General features: G+C 46.4%; 1 protein-coding gene across 3 annotated transcripts in view; it reads left to right on the top strand.

The window, feature by feature from the left end:
- The window catches only part of ASXL2 (ASXL transcriptional regulator 2), an 89,557-nt gene that overhangs the window by 60,934 nt on the left and 6,766 nt on the right, over positions 1 to 21,857 (top strand). For all 3 annotated transcript variants that reach the window (XM_054179809.1, XM_054179810.1, XM_054179811.1), the window contains 6 exons: positions 2,996 to 3,111; positions 8,822 to 8,948; positions 13,334 to 13,474; positions 15,143 to 15,306; positions 19,457 to 19,553; positions 20,594 to 20,699. In XM_054179809.1, coding sequence (XP_054035784.1) covers positions 2,996 to 3,111; positions 8,822 to 8,948; positions 13,334 to 13,474; positions 15,143 to 15,306; positions 19,457 to 19,553; positions 20,594 to 20,699 — 751 coding nt within the window. The remainder of the gene's footprint in view (positions 1 to 2,995; positions 3,112 to 8,821; positions 8,949 to 13,333; positions 13,475 to 15,142; positions 15,307 to 19,456; positions 19,554 to 20,593; positions 20,700 to 21,857) is intronic.

Raw genomic sequence — 21,857 nt, 5'->3', positions numbered from 1 at the left:
TTTAAAATGGTTGCCTCACTTATAAGCATGACACTGTTTTGATGTGAATTCAAGGTCAAGTTGCCATTCTCTTTCTGGTAAACTTGCAGAAAAGAAAGGCATTGGATTAACTGGAGACATTTCTCTGCTTCTCAAAATGCATTTTAATGGCTTTCACTAGGAGTTGGCAATGTACTACATCTGGATCCCATTATCTGTTTGAAATTGGGTTATTTTAAGCTTTTGACTGCACATAGTTGAAGGGGGAGTATTGTATTTTTAGTTCAGCTTGCCTGTACTTTCTTTCCAAAGGAGTGAAGTACAGCCTTTTCTTTCTGAACATATAGAACTGAGGACAAAAAAATACCTTGGAAATCCATGTAGCCCCTTGAGCAGGAACTCCAGACCTGCTATTCCAGTTTCTTTCCATTTTACCATCTCCCAAGCCCAAACAAGTCAGTGACAAAGCCTCAGTAGAGCTCTTGCTTCTGATCTCCAGCCAGGACACAGGGGACACCTGCTCTCTCTGGCTGCATCACTTTGCCCCAAGCTCGGCTGCGGCTGCAAGAGTGACAGTAGCAGGTGCAGGGCTGGCAGCAGTGTCTGCCAATGGGATGTGCCTTGAGTCAAGATCACACTGCATTTTGGTGCTGTTAAAGGCAAAGGGCAGATATGCCTGAGGACTGTATGGACCCTGCTTCTGTGCCAAGTGGTCACAGTATCACAGAATCACCAAGATTGGAGGAGACCTCAAAGATCATTGAGTCCAACCTGTCACCACAGACCTCATGACTAGACCATGGAGCCAAGTGCCACGTCCAGTGGCACTTGAACATCTCCAGTCAATCAAGTGTATGCTGGCAGCAGGATTATGGACTTCAGACTCCTAATGAGTGGAATGAATTACCCAGGTGCATTCCCTGATCATAAGATGGCATCAATTTCTGTGTCATGTGCAGCCACAGTGGCTTGTTAAGTGATGCTCATGAAGCTGTTGTCCAGAAGAAGGCTTTTTATCCCTGACAGATGTTTATATCTCATGCTCTGAATATAAATTTAGTAGAACAATTTTAGTGCTCCAAAATATTTTGATTCCACTAACCCAAAGATGAAAGTTTGAATATATTTGAATAATATCTTTGAAACTATAGATCTGATCTTTAAAAGATAAAGGATGAGAGATCAAGCAAATCCCCCCATTCCAGGAGCTGTTGTGTGAGTGGTTCAGAAGGTTGTGCCCTTTGCTTACATCACTGAGCCTGTTGCAGTGTCACAACACAAGGTCCAGGTGGTGTTTTCACACAGTAGTATTGGGGTAGGTTAGTTTGGGCTGTGTTCAGCCAAAGAAGTTGGTTTCAGTTGGCTTTAGCCATAGCTTACACAAAAGACTCTTCTGTCAGATTAACTTCAGTTCTGCAAACTGTTACCTTTTCTCTTCTGATTTGAATGTATTTTGACTCCCAGGTTCTCCAGCAATTGCAGATGTATTTTTCCTCTACTCCTAGCACATTTTTTAATGCTTTGAATGTGTTTCATGCTGTTAAATAGTTAGCATGTTAGTCAAAATGTCTGTATCATAGAATCCCAGCATGGTGGGGATTGGGAAGGACCTCTGGGGATCATCTAGTCCAACCCTCTTGATAAAGCAGGGTCAGCCAGAGCAGGTAGCCCAGGATTGCAGTGTCCAGGCAGGCTTGGAATCTCTCCAGGGAAGGAGACTCCACAACCTCTCTTGGGCAGCCTGTTCCAGTGCCCTGGCACCCTCACTGGAAAGAAGTTTCTCTTCCTGCTCAGACGGAACCTCCTGGGTTCTAGTTTGTGCCTGTTGCCTCCTGTCCAGTTGCTGGGCATCACTGAAATGAATCTGGCTCCCTTGTTTTGACTCCTAGCGTTTAGATATTTGTAGGCATTCAGAAGATACCACCTTAGACTGCTCTTCTCTAGCCCTTTCAGCATCTCAGAGATGTTCCAGTCCCATCATCACCTTCATAGCCTCTGCTGGACTCTCTTCAGTAGTTCCTTGTCTCTTTTGAACCAGGGAGCCCAGAACTGGACCCAGTACTCCAGATGTTGTCTCACATAGTAATGTCAATGAGCTGTTTCATGCCAGGACAGGGATCCATTAGAGCTAACAGATGAATGCAAATGACCAGCAGGTTAACCTTGGTTATTGGCCACTATGATGTGTCTCTGAGAAGACAATGGAGACAAACCCATGATGATGAGAGTCTAGGAGTGAATGATTTCCCTCCCTAGCCATGTATCCATCACCCCACTGATGCCAGAGCAGAGTTGTTGAGTATGCTGTGCCAAACAGGTCTATTCAAGCTACTAAGAGGCATTTAATTCCCATCCCCAGTCTGCTGGTTGTGAGGAGACCTTTTGAGAACTGAAACTTGAAGCCTTTAGGACTCCGCATGGCTGGGACTAGATTTCTTTAAGCAGCTTAATTCTCATCCGCTGAGAATATGTCTTCATTTAGAGGGATATCCTGTATATTCCCTGATTTCATTTTGGAAAGGAGCAAGTGATGTTCCACTTCCTTTGCATGTCACTTCTCTTCCTGTTCTTGCGTGGGATTCAGATCTGTTCTGATCAGAAAGTGCTGTTATTTGGGTGTCTGACCACAGGACATTCCAGATGAAGACAACCGCTGCCTATGTTATTATTTCCATTTAGATCTGAAGTGGCCAAACTTGCACAAGCCTGAAGCTTTTCCTCCAGCTGCAGTGTTGTTTGACAGCAGCTATTTACAACAGCAATAAAAAAAGAGATGGACAAGAGCTGATAAATCTGAAGTCACAGGTATTGCTGTTGGCTTTCAGAGGAAAACAGCTGCCTTGGTGGTGGGGAGGAAATAGAAACGATTCTTTGTGTAGAGTAACATTTGCTAGAGGTGCAATTTTGATGAGCCTCATGAGACAATCTGCAATGGTCAGGACTGGCTAACGTGCTGCAGTCAAAATAAAGGTCAGATTATGTGTGTGTATACATACTGTTTTCTCTTTTCTTGTAGTGTCATCTAGACTGTCACAGACATCGTCTCCTCAGTCAGGCTGCCCGTCACCTTCCATCCAGGCAGGCAAAGTCATCTCCTCGTCACAGAAGCACAGCAAGAAGGCACTCAAACAGGTAAGGAGCCTACTCCAGAGCTTGGCTCAATGATTGCTGCCGTGATTTTTGTTCTCTGGTAGGTGCCTTTCTCAGTAAAACTGCATTCTGCAGGGAGAAAACTCAGGGCTGCCTGGCTGCCTCCTAGTAAATAGCTCTGTTTTGCTAATACATCCCGCTCTCTTAAGGGTGATTCCAAATGTTATGCTGTTTAGTTCTTTGCTTTTCCTCTGGAAACTCTTTTCATTATTATTTTAAGGAACAAATGTAAGATGTTATTTATTTTCACCCAACCCTTTGAGTGTCCTTAGCTTTCTACAGTCTGTTCAAGTAAATGGAAGGTCTTTTGGGGAAAATAATTGACTTCTTCCTTGAGTTAGCAGCATCTTTTCCCTTGCAAGGCTTTCTGGTTTTGCATATGTGGAGAGAGGAAGGGGAAGGAGAGCACACTGACTTTGTGTTGCCTCTCTGTTGAGTGTTAGGAGGGATAGAGGAGGACTGGTTGTTTGCCATGCTTGGAGAATGACTCTTTGTAGACAGAGTTAATTTTTTGTAGGCAGGATGAAATGGGTGTTTGTACTTCAAATTATGTATTTCTCCTGATGAAAAGTGCAAGATGAATTAGTCCTGAGTGACCTATTTGCAGGTGTTTCCCCAAATGCATTGTTCAGTTTTCCATGGTCCTTTGACAGGAAATGTTTTATAAGGGTTAGATTTACTCTGTAGTGAAGTGAAAACCTGTAAGGAATTATGGATCAAGTTGCAGAGGGGGTCCTACTCCAGCGATTACAGAGGCTCGTCACAGATGAAATCATGATCTGTTCCAGACAGGGTTTACCTTTTCCAGCCTGGACTGTTTGTGGTGTTCTGCAGCTGAGAAGCAACACTGGGGATGGTATTCAGCTAACAGATGTCTGGGGCATTGGGAAAAGGATCTGCAGTGAGAGGGAAGGATCTAATTAGGGCAGGTTATTGAGGAAAATGTTACAGGGGAAGATAAGGCAACAGGATGAACTAGAGCACTTTTTCCAGCAAGAGAGGGTTGATATCAAAATGGGATGCCAGTTTTAGGGAATCTTCTCTATCTTCTCACTTGTCTATTCCTTGACAGAAGCATCAGTGTTGCTGTGATGCTCCTTGCTCCTGATAGCTGCAATAAAGCTGCAAGATTATGTTGTCACTTCAGGGAGATTTACTTCTGAAATTCAGATTCAAGCTTCCCCTTTCATTTGAATCCTCAGAAAATGGCTTCTCAGTCATTCAGCAAGATATTGATGGTACTCTTTGCTTTCCCTTCCTCATCACTTTAACCCTGACTGGAAATCATTTCTTTCCAATCTCTGCAAAGACTTTTCTCTCTGAAGAGAGTGATCAAGCACACTCAGGGTTCATAACAAACCCTGAGTCTTACCCCTTTCATGCTCAGTAGTTCCTCCCCATTCTCTTTGCTCTGTAGGTCCTTGTTTTGCTGAATCACCTTGGAAGGGACTTCTGGGCAAAGTCACACTTCATTTCCAAACCAGTATTCTTTCCAAACCTGTACACCATCTAGCTTTCTTCTCTTCCCAGCCTCTGCCCTTACATGCCTAATAATTTGTTTTCCATGGTCCTGTTCCTACCAGCATCCCCCCACCATTATATTAATTCCCCTCTGACTCTACTTTTTCCCTCCACTCTGCAGCTTTCTTATTCTGAGATGTCTACTTCCCATTCAGGCTTGTTCCAGCACTGTTGCTGAATGTAATGGAATATGTCAGAGCCACTGAATTCCAAAATGAAAGCTGTTTTCATTTTCAGTGTGGATCTCATTGGTTTAGGGGGAAAGAAAAAGTCAGAAATCCTAGAAGAGAAATGGGGAACCACATGGAAGCCTTGCAGATCTGTTTGTACTTAACATTTCTGCAGTTGCCTGCAGAGCAAAAAGCTATTCCTGATGGTAACTGTAGAATTTGGTTGGAAGAGACCTTTAGGTTCATCCAGTCCAACCATTCACCCAGTGCTGCCAGTGCCTTAGAACCACATCTCCGCATCTTCTCAGTCCCTCCAGGGATGATGACTCCACCACTTGTCTTGCATTGCAACAGCTCATCTCCCTGAACTGAGCTCTTGTGGTGCAGAGTAGAGCCTCAGCTAAGAAGAGACATGCACCCATTGGAATGAGTCCAGAGCAGGCCACAAGCATGATCTGAGGGCTGGAACCACTCTGCTGAGGACAGGCTGAGAGAGCTGGGATTATTTAACCCAGAGAAGAGAAGGCTCTGGGGAGATCTTATTGAGGCCTTTCAGTACTTAGAGGCCTATGAGAAAGCTGGGGACAGACTGTTTAGCAGGGCCTATTGTGGTAGGACAAGGGGTGATGGTTTTAAACTAAAAGAGATTTAGAGAAGGAAGAAATGTTTTGTGCCAGGGGTGGTGAGGCACTGGCCCAGCTTGCTCAGAGGAGGTAGAAGCCTGTTGCATTTAGAGAAGGATAAACTTGGTAAGAGATGAATTCCCTTTGTTCTGGCTGGCCCTCAGAGATTAGAGGGGCTGGGGGCAGCTGGATTTCTCTCTTGATAAGCTGCCTGTGGCCCAACAGTTCTGTTTAAATTACAGTTAGAGATGGAGCTCAGGATGCTTGTTGGTGCCATTTGGAATTCTGCTCCTTTTTCAGCTCTCTAGAATAAAGTGGTGGTTTCTGACCTCAATAGTTGGGTTCACCTGAGAGTTGCCCTTTGTGCAAATGCACCTGCATGCTGAGGAACATCTGCCCTCCATTGAGGGGAGAGCAAAGAACAGCTTAAAGGCAAACAAACCAAAAAGTAATGAGCTCCTGCACACAGGCAGGGAGGAAGTGTTTGGGCAGGTCAGGGTGAAGGCAAAGTTGGCAGACTGGTAGAGGAGTCTACCTTGCTGTGGAGTCTCTGGAGACAAGACCCTCTTGGGACCCTCAGAGAGATCCTCTGGAGAGAGAGACCCACAGAAGAGACCTTCTGAGAGACCTTCTGCTGCCTCCAGAGGCTTCTGAAGCTGTGGCCCAGTTGGTGGGTGCAGGGTAGTTACTGCTTTGCTGATTGCCTGATTCCAGACAGAGGCAGGGTGAGGCCTTGCCTGGCTGGAGCTGAGGGGAGCTGGGTGTAGTGTGGGGTGTCACAGGAGAGCTGAGCCTCGTACCTCTGCTCAGCATTTGTGAGGAGGTTTTGGAGAAAATAGAAACAGGCTGTGGTGGAGGAAGTGAGATGATGAGGATTTGTTAAAGAAAGCCCCAAACATTTATTACAGAAGTGTGAAGAGTTTAAGAAGAGGTATCTAATGAATTTTTGCTTCCTCCTCTTCCCACACATCCCTAAGACACCATTGGCGTAGGCACCTTCAGGTGCTGCATGACCAAGAATTGAGGTGACAGAGGGAACAGAAGCAGACTTGTTTTACCTAAGCCAAAAAAAAATGCAGTAGTTAAAGAGCATAATGGAACAGGTGATGGACAGAACATACAAAGCCTTGAATATTTCATAGAATCATAGAATGGTTTGAGTTGGAAGGGACCTCCAAAAGTCATCTAGTCCAACCCCCTGAACACTTTAGTGGTCTTCATAGTCTTGTGTGTTCTTGATGTTCACTGTTTCCTGTGGTTCCTCTTCAAAGAATTTGAAGGAGCCTTCTGAACTTGTTTATGGATTTTTGATACTCATGTGAGTGCCAGGCCTCTGGTTTGATCTCGCTCTCTTTAAAGAGCTTTTGACCTCAGTAACAGGAGTTTCAGAGGATACTTCCTCATACTGATTTTCAATTCTGCTGTGTTTCAGCTTGGCTAAAGGCATTTTTTTTTTTCACCCTGTGGTAGAAGTGGTTAAATAGGAACTATTTAATATTGGAAAACAGGACTCAAAAGTGTCCATTTGTTCCCTTCATCCTTTTGTGTCTTTGCAGACTAAGTTGGTTTGTCTGCTGTTCTTGTGTGGCAGATTTTCTGCAGGTTCCTGCATGGTTTTTTTTTCGCCTATGATTTTTGTATCACTATTCATAGAAACACAGAATCATTAAGGTTGGAAAAGACCTCCAACATCATCATGTCCAGCTGTTAACCCAGCACTTCCAGGTCACCACTCAACCACGTCCCACAACACCACATCTGCATAGATTTTCACTTCCTGCAGGGAAGGGGACTCCACCACTTCCCTGGACAGCCTGTTTCAGGGCTTGACAACCCTTTTGGGGAAGAAACTGTTTCCCATGTCCAACCTAAACATCCCTTGGAATAACTTGAGGCTGTTTCCTCTTGTCTTGTTGCTTGGGAGAAGAGACCGACCCCTGCCTCACTCCAGCTTCCTTTCAGGGAGTTGTAGAGAGCCAGCAGGTCTCCCCTGAGCTTCTTTTTCTCCAGGCTGAGCAATCACAATTCCCTCAGCCACTCCTCACAAGCCTTGTGCTCTAGACTCTCTGCCAGCTTTGTTGCCCTCTCGGAGTGAGGGGCTCAAAACTGAAGGCAGGATTCCAGATGTGGGCTCAGCAGTGCGCAGTACTGATGGCTGCCTTGGGTTGTTGCTGATCTGTTGTTGGCATTCTTGGCCCCCTGGGCACACACTGGTTCACCTTCAGCAGGCTATCTACCAGCACCTCCAGGTTCTTTTCTGCTGGGCACTTTCCAACTGCTCTGCCCCAAGCCTGGAGCTTTCATGGGATTGTTGTTATTGTTACTGTTAATTAAGATGGTGATCTCTATTTAGCAGTCCCACTCATTTGTATGTGTGCAACACCACATTTTCCATTACTCTCTATGTCACAGCTCCACAGCTTATTTGATCTGTCAGTGTTCACTCTGAGGTTCAGTTGGTTTGGGCTTGAGTTTCCTTTTCTGAAGGCAGACAACATGGTTTGAGTAAATGTTGCAGTTGATCCAAATGTCTGCTTACTTCCTCATCTTAGTCATTTAGGCTCTATTCTGGTCACCTTAATGGCCTTTTCTGAAACAAAGGATTTTATTTCCTTCCTCTGAGTGTTTTAATCTTTGTTACCACCCTAATTAAAGGAATCTTGCCCAAATGACTAACCTCTCTGTAGAAGATATTTAGGAAGTTGGTTTTCCAGGAGACAGAAATTAATTTCATTGTGGTCCTTTGAGGTTGAGGTGCTGGTCTCTTCTCACAGGTAATTAGTGATAGAACAAGAGGGAGTGGCCTCAGGCTACGACTGGGTAGGTTTAGACTGGGCATTAGGAAATATTTTTTTTCCCAGCAAGAGTGGTCAGGGATTGGAATGTGCTGCCCAGGGAGGTGGTTGAGTCACCAACCCTGCATGTGCTTAAAGGTGGTTTGGATGTGGTACTTGGGGATCTGGTTTAGGGGGTGACTTCAGAGTAGAGTTATCATTTGGACTTGGTGATCCTCAGGGTCTTTTCCAACTTCAGTTCTTCTGTAATCATGTAATTACTTCTTGAGCCAGCTTCAGATTTGGAATCCTTTCTTTTTGCATTCTCTGGAGAGCATTTTTCATGAAACAAGGCAGGTTAAGATGTTCTGGGTTTTGGTTTAGATGCAAGGTAGAAAAATCTGTCAGCTTGCAGTGGTGTATTTAAGTGGCTGTTGTCCCCTGTGAACTGAATGTCTTTCAGAAGCCGTTTTGAACCTCTGATGTAGCTGGAATCAGAACCCTGTTATGGTTTGGTGTAAAACAAACAGTTTGTACTGTATGCTAGTCATTTGTAAGAGCAATTTGAATGTCTTTGGTCATGTTCTTCTGTCCTCTTCCTCAGGCCTTGAAGCAGCAGCAGCAGAAGCAGCAGCAGCAGCAATGCCGAGCAGGCATGCCTGTCTCCTCTAACCAGCACGTCCTTCTGAAGGCCGTCAAGGCAGCCAGCAGCCCCACACCAGCCAAATCCTGTAGGTGGCAGCCACACTCCCAGCGTGGGTTTTTACTGTCCTGTCTCTCTGAATTGCCTTTTCTCTTCTTAGGGGATGAGAGAAGGAACTACTCCTTTTTATGAGGTGTTCTTTTTGTTTCTGAAATGGTTTACCTTCTGTTTTCCTGCCTTTGATTCTTGTTAGAACCATAGAATCACAGAATGGTTTGGGTTGGCAGAGACTTTTGAAGTCCATCCAGTCCCTGCAGCACCCTGCAGTGAGCAGAGGTATCTGCAACTGGAGCAGGTTGCTCAGAGCCCTGTCCAATCCCACCTAGAATGATTGCAGACATGGGGCATCTACCACCTGTCTGGACAACCTGGGACAGTGTCTCACCACCCTCAGCCCAAAATATTTCTTCCTGCTGTCTAGACTGAATCTCCCCTCTTTTAGTTTACATCTATCACCCCTTGTCTTGTCATAACAGGCCCTGCTAAAAACTCTGTCCCCAGCTTTCTTCTTTGCCTGTTTAAGTGCTGAAAGGTCCTCCCAGAGCCTTTTCCTCCAGACTGAACTCTCTGAGCCTGTCCTCACAGCAGAGAGGTTCCAGCTCTCAAATCATTGTTGTGGCCTCCTCTGGACCCACTCCAACAGGTCCATCTCTCTCCTGTGCTGAGGACCCCAGAGCTGGACACAGCACTGCAGGTGGGATCTGAGCAGAATAGAGGGGCAGAATCCCCTCCCTCAACCAGCTGGCCAAGCTGTTTTGGATGCAGCCCAGAATAGAATAGAGTAGGAACTAACCAGATTGCAAAAGACCTTTGAGATCATCGAGTCCAACCTATCACCCAACACCATCTAATCAACTCAACCATGGCACCAAGCACCCCATCCAGTCTCTTCTTAAACACCTCCAGTGATGAGGACTCCACTACCTCCCTGGGCAGCCCATTTTTATGCAGTTGTCTTCTGGGCTGTGAGTGCACATTGCCAGCTCCTGTCCAGCTATTCACTCAGCAGCACCCCCAGGTACTTCTCCTCAGGACTGGTCTCCATCCCTTCATCCCCCCAGCCTGGATTGGCACCAGGAGTTGTCCCAACCCAGGTGCATTAGCAGTTCATTCAGTTTAGAATACACCTTGAATAGAACCCACCTGGGCATGATATTGGGCAGCCTGCTCTGGGTGACCCTGCTTGATGAGGGTGGCAGAGAGGATTATGCAGCAGCAATAAAGCAGTATTAGCATGAGAAACATCTTGGTCTTGCATGTTCTTGGTGTGATTTTATGATTGTTTAGTTGAAATTGACCAGTCAGGTTAAGAAACTTCATAGAACTACCAGACACTAGGCCTAGGAGTACCTTTGAGAGCTCATCTGGTCCACATCCTTTCCTCAGGGACAGATCTGTGATGCACTCATTCATTCCTGGCAGGTGTTTTCTTCAGTCTGAGAGATGCCATTGATGCCAAGACCCAAAACTTCCAGCAAGTCTTGTCCTTCCTGCATTGTTAAATTGGTCTTCAAAATGCTTTTCTTAGCCTCTAATTGGAATATTTTCTTCCTTCTTGGGTTTAAACCCAAGATTTCCTGTCCCATCTGCCACAGGCACAGAGTGCAGGTTATTTGATTTCTTCTCCCTACTGCCTTTGACATAATTAGAATTAGAGAATCAGAGAGTCATTTTGTTTGGAAGAGACCTTTAAGATCACCAAGTCCAACTGTTGACCCAGCAGTGCCAGGCCACCACTAAACCATGTCCCTCAGCATCGCATCTCCATGTGGTTCACTCAACAATGTTAGCTGACAATGTTATCTTACAAATCATCCCACCTGTTTCAGTCCCTCTTTGGTCTGCTCTGTTCTTGCTTTCCTAAGTGAAGATGCAGTTCCTCCTGGGGCTCAGGAGATGGGGGTCCTCCAGGAACAATATCTGCCTGTCGTGCTAATGAACCATTCAGGTTTAATCCTGGTTAGCAGAGAAACTGCCAAAGGCTTTTAAACTCTCATTTCACGCTAAAGACTTGACACACCTGACACTGCATTTTCTTAATAGTGCTGGGGGAAATGTGTCATTTCCTAATGGATTAATTTTGGCTTCCTTCTCAGACCAGGTGTTAGAGGCACAAGCACAGCTTAGGACTGAATTTCAGCCAAACAAGATGTTGTCTGCTACAAGGACAGGCTGAGGGAGCTGGGGTTGTTCAGCTTGGAGAAGAGGAGGCTCAGGGGAGACCTAACAGCAACTTTCCAGTACCTGAAGGGGTCCTACAGGAAGGATGGAGAGAGACTGTTTACAAAGGCCTGCAGTGGCAGGACAAGGGGCAACGGCTTCAAACCAAAGAACTCGAGGAGATTTAGACTGGATGTTAGGAATAAGTTCTTTACCATGAGGGTGGTGGATCACTGGAACAGGTTGCCCAGGGAGCTGGTAGAGGCCCTTTTCCTGGAGATATTCAAGATGAGGCTCAATAAGGCCCTGGGCAGCCTGATCTAGTTGGGGATGTCCCTGCTGACTGCAGGGAGGTCGTACTGGATCATAGTATCAGTCAGGGTTGGAAGGAACCACAAGGATCATCTAGTTCCAACCCCGCTGCCATGGGCAGGGACACCCCACACTAGATCAGGCTGGCCAGAGCCTCATCCAGCCTGGTAAGATGACCTTAGGAGGTCCCTTCTGGCCCAGACTACTCTATGATTCTATGTTAACCTCCTTCCCCTTAACCTTCTTGAAAGGGTCTGAGCTCCTAAGTTGCTTGGGAGCAACAGGCAACATCATCAGTTGTTAAATACTTTGCTCTTAAGTGATGCATGAAGTAGAGCTGATAAATATGGCTGTTCCTTCAGCTGGCTCTACAGCACATAGCTGCAACCTTGCATTTGTCTAAACAGATGTCACAAGAACCATTCCAGCTGTGTATTAACCAACAAGACAGGACAGATTGGTCTAGTTTTGGTTTGGATTTGTTTAGGGCTATGTGGAAGGGGAGCATGAACACACACACACACACAAACCCACAGAATTCCACACTACAGAAAATGAGCATGAGATGAGGAAATATTCCAGATTTTGTAGTGAGGGGCTCAAAACCTGCTGGTCACTCTGCTTTGGATTCAGCCCAGGATATTGTCAGCTTTGGGCTGTGAGTGCACAGTGCCAGTTGCTGCCCAGATTTTAATCTGCCAGCATTCCCAAGTCCTCCTCCACAGGGCTGTTCTCCATCCCTTCATCCCCCAGCCTGGATTGATACTGGGGGTTGTCCCAGCCTATGTGCAGAACCTTGCACTTGGCCTTGTGGAATCTCAGGAGTTTCTCCATTTGTCCAGGCCACTCTGGATGGGTCCCATCCCTCAGATGTGTCAACTGCACCGCTCAGCTTGGTGTCATTACAGACTTGCTGAGGGTGTCACTCAATACCACTGTCCCTGTCATTGATGAAGATACTAAACAACATTGGTTCCAGTATGAATCCCCAAGGGACATGACTTGTAACCAGTCTCCATCTGGACATTGAGCCATTGACCACTACCCTCTGGATTTAGTCACAACAGGAGCAGCTGGTGTAAAGAAGAGGAAAGGAACCAGGCTGAGAGCAGAGTAAGAGGCAGATGGGCAACAAAGGTGGCACAGAGTGGGTGAAGGGATTGATTAGTGCAGTAATTAATCAGAGCCAGAATTTGTTTAGGTTGAGACTTTATCACTTGCATTGTGGAGTTTCACAGTGTTGGACTTCAGTACCTTTCCATACTTGAGTGCTTGCTATAACATAAACTTAGAACAGAGGGAAGACCAGCTCTTGTTCTTAATTCATCTCACATAGGAGGAGGGAAAGAAAAGCAAGGAGAACCTAGGGGAGAAGCTCTTTCCACTGGCACAAAAAAATACTGCTGTGCAAACTAGAATGTGGGTGACAGTGATGTATAAGGAAAAGTCATAGTGATGCAACCTGTCTCATTTGCCTAAGTAATGCATTTGGAGAAGGACATTTAAGTATCTCTTTGAGTATGCGAAAGAGGAAGAGAAATTACTGAGAATAGCCTAAAAGAACAAAAGCTGCAAAAAGTAGGGTAGCATATGGAAAGTGCACATGCACTCAAACAGAACCTGAAGCTGCTTGTGAAAGGTGATTTTAACAAGGTCGTTAGTGGACTGGATACAGAGGGAAAATAAGATGGGACTAAGTGGGAAATAGACTCAAACCATAAACAAAATGTCTGTGTATCTGAAATAGAGGGGTCCTCTATTTCAGGCATTGGGGAGCACGTGCAACAAGAGCAAAGGAACATAAGTATCCTAGAAGTGCTTGTTCCAGAGCTGCTGGGGTTGGGCTGTGCATGTTAAAGCACCTTTGTTTCTATCCAAACAGCTCTGATTTGGTATTTCTTTGTACTTCCTTGGTTTTAAATGTTTCCATTTCCTGTGCAGCTTGGGAAGCAAAGCAGTCGGATGGACAGTCAGGAAGCCCTCAGAACTCCAATTCCAGTTCCTCTCCCTCTGTCAAGCTTGAAAACTCCTTGCCAGGGCTGGGGAAGAAACCGTTCCAGAGATCTGACAGGCTCCATGCAAGTAAGATATTTCTTCCTCTGCTTCTGGGGATTTGGTTGCTCTGATGACAGAACAAAAGCCTGAAGAGCAAAATGCACTAAAATGTGTAATTAATTGCATGGCTAACATGACTTCTGGACCACTCAAGAAGGCACTGATGTGAATTCACTGTGTGAATTAGGATAAATAATTCAAACCTTAATTAGGCAAAGAAACCTTTTCTCCTTTCTTCTCATCAGGGGTTTCTACCTGTGCATTTGCAGCTTGCCATTTGAGAAGCTAAAAAGGTCCTACATTATTTAGCAGGCTCTGTGTACTGTTTGGCTTCTTTCCCATTCACTGAGCAGAGGCCTTTCTCAGCACTCCTGACCTTCTGTGGTTTCTTTTACATCTACTAATAAAGAAACTGACTTCAGTGAACTAAGGGACATGCTGAGGTCTCTGTCTATACTAATCATGGTAGATTTCCTGTATCACTGCTGAAAACAGACACTTTTCAGGGCACGTTCCATTTGTCCTCTGTACTAAGGAAATTCAGCAACTTGAGTAGATTATAAACCTGCAGGGCTGTTTTCTGAAAGACCTCTAATTGAGCAAACTTACCCTAATGAAACAAACCTCCATGGCATTCATTAGGTACTGGTACTGTGAAAATAACTGCTGTTGCCCTTGGAGTCAGGAGGAGCATGACCTGTCTTCATGATAGCCATTTTACTAGTAATGTACTTCTAATCTACGCTTCCAAACATGGGGTGTTTTGCTAGTAGTAGGCAGTGGATGTGTCCAAAGGAAACAGAGTGCACAGCACTAAGGCTTTCTTGGTTATTCTCTTCTGAATTTGCAGCACAGAAATGAAGCTGGCTGCAGCAGAAAGGTTAATGCTGGACTTGCTGACTTGAGCACAGAAAAGGGAAGAAAAAGAGTTACTGCCTTGTCCACTGTTGTGGTTTCTACACAAGGACAAGGAGATGAAGAAGTTTACTAAAATGCTGTTGTGGAGATTGAAACAGGAAAATACAGGAAGAAATCCTGAGGAGCAAACTGACCTTAGAGGCTTAACACTGATGTCTCTGGGGACTCCTACCGATGACCTTCCAGTGCCTGAAGGGGACCTACAAGAAGGATGGAGGCTGTTTACAGAGGCCTGTAGTGATAGGATGAGGGGCAGTGGTTTCAAACTAGAGAAGAGTAGATTTAGATTGGACATTAGGAAGAAGCTCATGGTAATGAGGGTGGTGGAACGCTGGATCAGGTTGCCCAGGGAGGTGGTTGAGGTCCCATCCATGGAGATATTCAAGGTGGGGCTTGACAGTGCTCTGGGCAACCTGATCCAGTTGAGGATGTCCCTGCTTTCTGTAGAGGGGGTTGGACTGGATGACCTTTCGAGGTGCCTTCCCACCTAAACCATTCAGTGATTCAAAAAGCAGTTCTAGAGGCCCTCATGGATAAGACTCCTGGACAGTCCCCAGCTGGTCAGGATTCCTACTGAAGTGAGGTGAGCTGCAGGCTGGAATGTCTTAGGTATGGGAATGGTCTGTGCTGGGAAGGACCTCCCCATTTGTGCAACGGCAAAATGTGTCCAGTCGAGGTATGAAGAGGATTGTTGAGGTAGTGTTTTGATCTTCTCAAAAGGAGCCTTTAATCCTCTCCTAGCTGAGATGTCACTCACGTCCTTGTGCTTGATTGCAGGGCAGCTGAAGAGAGCCAAGTGTGCAGAAATTGACGTGGAGACTCCTGACTCCATCTTGGTGAACACGAACCTGCGGGCGCTGATCAACAAGCACACCTTCTCCGTCCTGCCTGCGGACTGCCAGCAGCGCCTCCTGCTGCTGCTGCCCGAGGTGGACAGGCAGGTACGTCCTCTGGAGACGAGCCAGGCTCTTAGGCATCAGCAGGAAGCTTCTCCAGCAGGAATTCAGACTAGACATCCCCGTGCTGATATCTAGTGGGATGGACTTTCTCTTCTGTGCATGGTGCAAAAAAAACAGCCTGGAAAATGCTTCAGTGATTTGTTTGGGTATTTATTGCTACCAGAAAACCAAACCAAAGCCAAAGAGTTCACAGCATCATTTTGGTAGGAAGAGACCTTTCAGATCATCACGTCCAACTGTTAACCCAGAGTTGCCTGGTCACTGCTAATCCATGTCTCTCAGCATCACAGCTGCATGGCTTTTAAACCCCTCCAGGGATTGTAATGCCCAGGTGGGTTTGGAATCTCTGCAGAGAAGGAGACTCCACAATTTCTCTGTGCAGCCTGGTCCAGTGCTTTGCCACCCTCACAGGAAAGAAGTTTCTCCTTCTGTTCACATTGAACCTCCTGTGTCAGCTGACCCTTGTTCTGTTGCTGGGCACTGCTGAAAAGAGTCTGGCAACATCCTCTTGCCCCTTGCCATTAAGATATAGATCAACATTGAGAAGATCTCCTCTTAGTCTGCTCTTCTTCAGGCCAAACAGCCCCGGGTCTCTCAGCCTTCCCTCCTCAGAGAGATGCTCCAGTCCCCTCAGCATCTTTGTAGCCTTTGTTGATCCCTCTCCAGTAGTTCCCTGTCTCCCTGAAACCAGGGAGCCTAGAACTGGACACAGGACTCCAGTTATGACCTCACTAGTGTGGAGTGGAGGGGGAAGATTACATTCCATGACATGCTGTCCACACTCTTTGAGTGCACCCCAGGAGAACATTGGCCTTGTTGGTGATGAGGGCACATTGCTGGCTGATGGGAAGCTTGTTGTCCCCCAGCACTCCCAGGTCCTGCTCTGCAGAGCTGTTTTCCTGAAGGTTAAGCCCTAACCTGTCCTGGTGCAGGGGGTTGTTCCTCCCTAGGTGCAGAACCCTATACCTGCCCTTCTTGACTTCATGAGGTTCCTCTCTTCCCAGTTTGTCCAGGTACAAATCTAGTTGGAACAATCCAGAGCCTGTGACCAAATACAGGTGTGTGCTTCAGGATGAGGTGAACCAAGTGAGTGAACCAAGATGAGGCTCTGGCCAGCCTGATCTAGTGTGGGGTGCCCTGCCCATGGCAGGGGGGGTTGGAACTAGATGATCCTTGTGGTCCCTTCCAACCCTGACTGATACTATGATGTTATGATAAATGCCTCCCTCTGTACACACAGCTGGCTTGGTCACTATAAACTGAAGAGGGACAGCAACTTGGGCTTATACACTTGGCACAAACATCTGTCTTAGTGGGGTTCTACCCATCTGCACAGCTGTGCTGCTCTTTTGGTTCCCACAGTATGCTGGTAACAGCTATGGCTGTGGCAGCCACACTCTGCTCTGTGCTAGAGGATGCTGTGCTGACCAGGCAGTGTTCTCCTGGAGCTAGGAGGAGTTCTGACATTTCATGTTGTCTCATAAATTCTCATCTTCCCTCAGTGTTCACTGGGGACTTGTTAGCCCAAGACTGATCCAATAAATATTTGAAGGAATTGTATTAGAAGTCCTGTGGCCTTTTGTCATAATTAGGTATGTGTCAAAATATGATGTGGTTGAGTTTGCAGCTGGCGTTCACTGGCAAGAGCCACACAGCAGATGGTAAGATGATTCTGGCCTGACTTTCAAGTTTAATTGTCCTTAAATTGAGTTAGAATTTGACTGAGAACAAGGTTTGACTAACTGACTAATATTGCCTGGCTGCTAGAAAATGTCAGGCATTAGAAAATGCCAGGCTCTGCTGTAGCAAACAGAAGAGGTGAAGGTGTTGGACATGCCAGCTGTGAAAGGTCACATCTCCTGTGTTTTGCTTGGCCATGACTCTGAGCTGTTATAGCTGCTGCTGCTGGGCACCTTGAGGTGTGACCTGGTCAGCCCTGCAGTAGTCCTCCAGCAAAAGGAACAGGCAGCACCATATCTGCAGCAGGGAGTGGTCATGTGAATCCTGCTCCAGATTTGGGCTGGAAGTAACAGCTCTGCTTTTGTAATCCCTGTAACGGCTGCTCCTACTGGAAAAGCCTCCAACTACCTCTTACCTACAAAACCCTCTGTTAGGTCACTTTTGTCACTTTAATCCCCTCCACCACACATGCTGCCTAAGGAGAAGCAGTGTGTTCTGCCTAACCCTGCACCACTGAAGGCTTGCCGCACAGATCTCTAAGTGCAAGCAGATGTATCCTGCATTTGGACAGCTGGATTTTGCTTGTTTACTCTGACTTATCATTTATGCAAGAACTGGAAACATGTTGGGTTTCTCCCTGCAAGTTTTCATGGAGCACCTGAGGGAGCTGGGGTTGTTCAGTCTGGAGAGGAGGCTGAGGGGAGACCGCGTTGCTCTCTACAACTACCTGAAGGGAGGTTGGAGTGAGGAGGGAGCAGCCTCTTCACCTTGGTGGCAAGTGTCAGGACTAGAGGAAATGGTTTCAAGCAACACCAGGGGAGGTTTAGGCTGGATGTTAGAAATATTTCTTCACTGAAAGAATACTCAGACACTGGAATCCTCTGCCCAGGGCTGTAGAGGATTCACTGTCCCTGCAGTGTGTGGACCTGGCACTTGGGGATGTGGTTTATTGCTGACCCTTCAGTACTGGGTCAAGAGTTGGATCTTTGAGGTCTCTTCCAAGCAGATGTATTCTGTGATTCTGTGATACCTCTATTTTTGTGTTTCTGGTAGAGAAAATTACTGCTGTGGGATAAGGAGCAAAAGCAAACTTGACATCTTTTCTATTACCCTGGTTATAATTTCTCACCATGCTCTGCTCTAGTCTTACCCTCAGGCCTTCTCCTTCATATCCTACTCTGCAGCATGACTGCCCTGTTTGGTTAACCATACTTCAAAGACCTGGGTTTTGAGCCACATTCCTGTTTTTCCTGGAGCATCCATAGTTATGACTGCATACATTTCAAATACATCTACATTACCTGCTGGAAAGCAGCTCTGCAGAGAAGGACCTAGGAGTGGTGGTGGACACCAAACTCCCCATCAGCCAGCAATGTGCCCTTGTGGCCAAGAAAGCCAGTGGTCAGGAGTGGATTCAGGAGAGTGGGAACAGCAGGCCAGGGACATTCTCATTGCCTTATACTCTGCCCCAGTGAGGCCACATCTGGAGTCTTGGGTCCAGTTCTGGACTCCCCAGTTCAAAAGAACAACTGGTGAAAGATTCCAGTAGAAGCTGCAAAGGTGCTGAAGGGACTGAAGCATCTCTCTGATGAGGAAAGGCTGAGAGTCTTGGGGCTGTTTAGCCTGCTGAAGAACAGACCTAGAGGAGGTCTTTTCAATGCTGATCAATAGCTAAAGGGCAGGGGTCAAGAGGATGCAGTCAGACTTGTTTCAGTAGTGCCCAATGACAACACAGGGGGTAGCAGGCACAAAATGGAATCCAGGAGGTTCCATCTGAAAATGAGGAAAAAATTCTTTCCTGTGAGAGTCACTGAGCCCTGGAAGAGGCTGCTCAGAGAGGTGGAGTCTCCTTCTCTGGAGAGATTCCAAACCCTCCTGGATAAAATTCTGTGCAGCCTTCTGTGGGTGACTCTGCTTGATCCAGGGAGGTTGGACTAGATGATCCCCAGAGGTCCCTGCCAACTCTCACTGTGCTGGGGCTCTGTGAAATTTACTTTTTTATGACACCTTTCATGTCCTTGCTTTTCTTTCATGCACTTCACGTTCCCCAGAAGACAGCAGAGCTGTTGCCTTGTGTGGTAGTTCAGACAATGCTAATTCTGGAGGGGAAAGAGCATCTAAAGAAGCTTCTCAGGGGCACTGCTGTTCTGTTGCCTTGTGATTCTCCTTGCCACCTTTACCATCTGCTGCTCATGCATGCTTGTGCAGCAGAAGGACCACAGAGAGCTGGGCTGAAGCAAGGGTGAGGGTCATTTACTCCAGCCTCCTGGATCCCAGGCTTGGCTGAGCACAGCCTTAAGAAGTGATTATCTAGGTCTGTGTGAGTTAAAGAAATTCCAGAGAGATTCGTGTCAGTGTTTGGGCTCTTGCTCTGTTTTCAGATCTGAGGTGACAGCTTGTGGCACTTGCCTTTCCAGCTAGCTAATGCTGTTTCCTTTGTCCTGTGCTGCAGGTTGGGGCGGATGGTTTGATGAAGCTGAGTGGCTCTGCGCTCAACAACGAGTTCTTCACCTCAGCTGCCCAGGGCTGGAAGGAGAGGTTGTCAGAAGGTAAAACCTCCTAAGAAAATGAAGCCAAATGCTAGAAAGCTTTCAACTAGTGAATGCCTGAAATGTGCTATTTGATGAAGAAGTTGAAGTGCTGTAGTGACCAAAGGTCACTGTTGTCAGTGCTGCTCATGCAAGCACACGCCAAGCCTAGATCTGTGTCATCTCAAGGCTATGGAGAGGGCTGGAGTAAGGAGTTCTCTTCTGAACCTAATATGAAAAAGTGAGCAAGTCCCTGGAAGAGGTGAGAAAAGATGGATAAATGGGCTTAAGATCTCACTGAACTGACAATAGAGATGTGATATCCTCAAGCTCTGGTATCTAAATACAGCCTGCTGCTGAGCCCAGTAGAGAAAGGAAGTGCACAAGCGTGCTCTTGTGACCAAGAAGGACAGCGGTCTTTTGGGGTGTATTAAGAAGAGTGTGGCCAACAGGTTAAGAGAGAGTCTCCTCCCCCTCTACTCTGCCCAAGTGAGGCCACATCTGGAGTCCTGGATCCAGGTCTGGGCACATCAGTTCAAGAGAGGCAGGGAACTATTGGAGAGAGTCCAGCAGAGGCTAAAAAGATGCTGAAGGGACTGAGGCTTCTCTCTTGATGAGGAGAGGCTGAGACACCTGGGGCTGGGTAGTCTGGAGAAGAGCAGACTGAGAGGGGATCTTCTCAGTGCTCATCAATAGCTAAAGGGTGGGGAGCAAATTGATGCACCAGACTCTTTTCAGTGGTGCCAGCAACAGGACCAGGGCCAAATGGCACAAACTGGAACCCAGGGGTTCTACCTGAACATGAGGAAAATCTTTTCTGTGAGGGTGCCACAGCCCTGGAAGAGACTGCCCAGAGAGGTTGTGGAGTCATCTTCTCTGGAGAGACTCCAAACCCACCTGGGCACTGTGATCCTGGGCAACCTGTTGTGGGTGATGGTTCTTTAGCAGTGGAGTTAGACCAGATGACCCCCAGCAGTCCCTTCCAACCCCCAGCATGCTGGGATTCTGTCATTCATTTTATCCATAGCTTTATAAAAGGTATCCTCTATTGCATTTTGCAGGTGAATTCACCCCAGAAATGCAGCTAAGAATACGTCAAGAAATAGAAAAGGAAAAGAAGGTTGAGCTGTGGAAGGAACATTTTTTTGAGAGCTATTATGGTCAGAGGTAAGGAAATCACCTGCCTTTTTTACCTTTGCATTGCCTGCCCAGATGCACTGCCACATTGATAGCTTTGCTGTCCATAAAGAAGCATTAACGTTTCTTTAGTCCTGACACCTGAAAAACTTGCCCCAGAGCTGAGTGATCTAGGTCAGAAGTGATTGTTTTCTGTCATTTCTAATGCTAATTAGACTTAATTTCTAATCAAGGCTTAGATTACACATTAGGAAAAAATTCTTCACCATATGAGGGTAGTGAGACACTGGAACAGGTTACCCAGAGAAGTGGTGAACTTTGGAAGAGTTCAGAGCTAAGCTGGATGGGGCCTTGAGCAGCATGGTCTCATAGGAGGTGTCCCTGCCCATGGCAGGGGGTTGGAACTTGGTGGTCTTTAAGATCTCTTCCAACCCAAAACATTCTATGATTTTGTGATTCCTTAACTCTTGTAGTACTGTTTTCCTTACCTGAGGGTGTCCTTTAGACTTTATATCTCAGTTTCTCCCACTCCTTGCCAAGATACTTAGAGATGCTATCCTCTCATGGCTCTTCTAGTGTCAGGATCCTGGTGATCCACAGGTGGTGGTTGAGCCTACTCTGCCTTGCAGCAAGAGGACACAGTCTCAAGCTGTGCCAGGGGAGGTTTAGACTGGATGTTAGGAAGAAATTCTTCATAAAGAGAGTGATTGCCCATTGGAATGTGCTGCCTGGGGAGGTGGTGGAGTTGCCATCATTGGGGGTGTTTAGGAGGAGACTTGATGGGGTGCTTGGTGCCATAGTTTACTTGATTCTATTCTATTCTAGTCTAGTCTAGCTGCTAGGTAAAATCTTTGTATTTCTCCACATCTTCAGTCAGGGATGTGTTCAGTTAAACACCTCAGTCTGCAAGCCTGTGCTTCTTTTTCCTTCAAGACTTTCCCATCATTTTGGAGATGGATTTAAGAAGTTCTTTAGTACGAGGGTGGGGAGACTCTCTGATTCTATGAAATTCACTTTATAAGGATTGGAGCATCCCTTTCTCCAAATGTCACCATATGTGCTCCAGTCAGAGGCACACAGTGTGGGAGATGTTCACGTGCTGCAGAGATAGGTCTGTGATGACCAATGAAGTGAATATTTACTCTTGGCCAAATTATTCTGGTTTGCAGCCTGGCAAATGGGTAGTTC

This window comes from Dryobates pubescens, chromosome 3 (assembly GCF_014839835.1).
Source record: "Dryobates pubescens isolate bDryPub1 chromosome 3, bDryPub1.pri, whole genome shotgun sequence".
Lineage (NCBI taxonomy): Eukaryota > Metazoa > Chordata > Aves > Piciformes > Picidae > Dryobates > Dryobates pubescens.
This window is presented reverse-complemented; position numbering and strand designations above follow the sequence as displayed.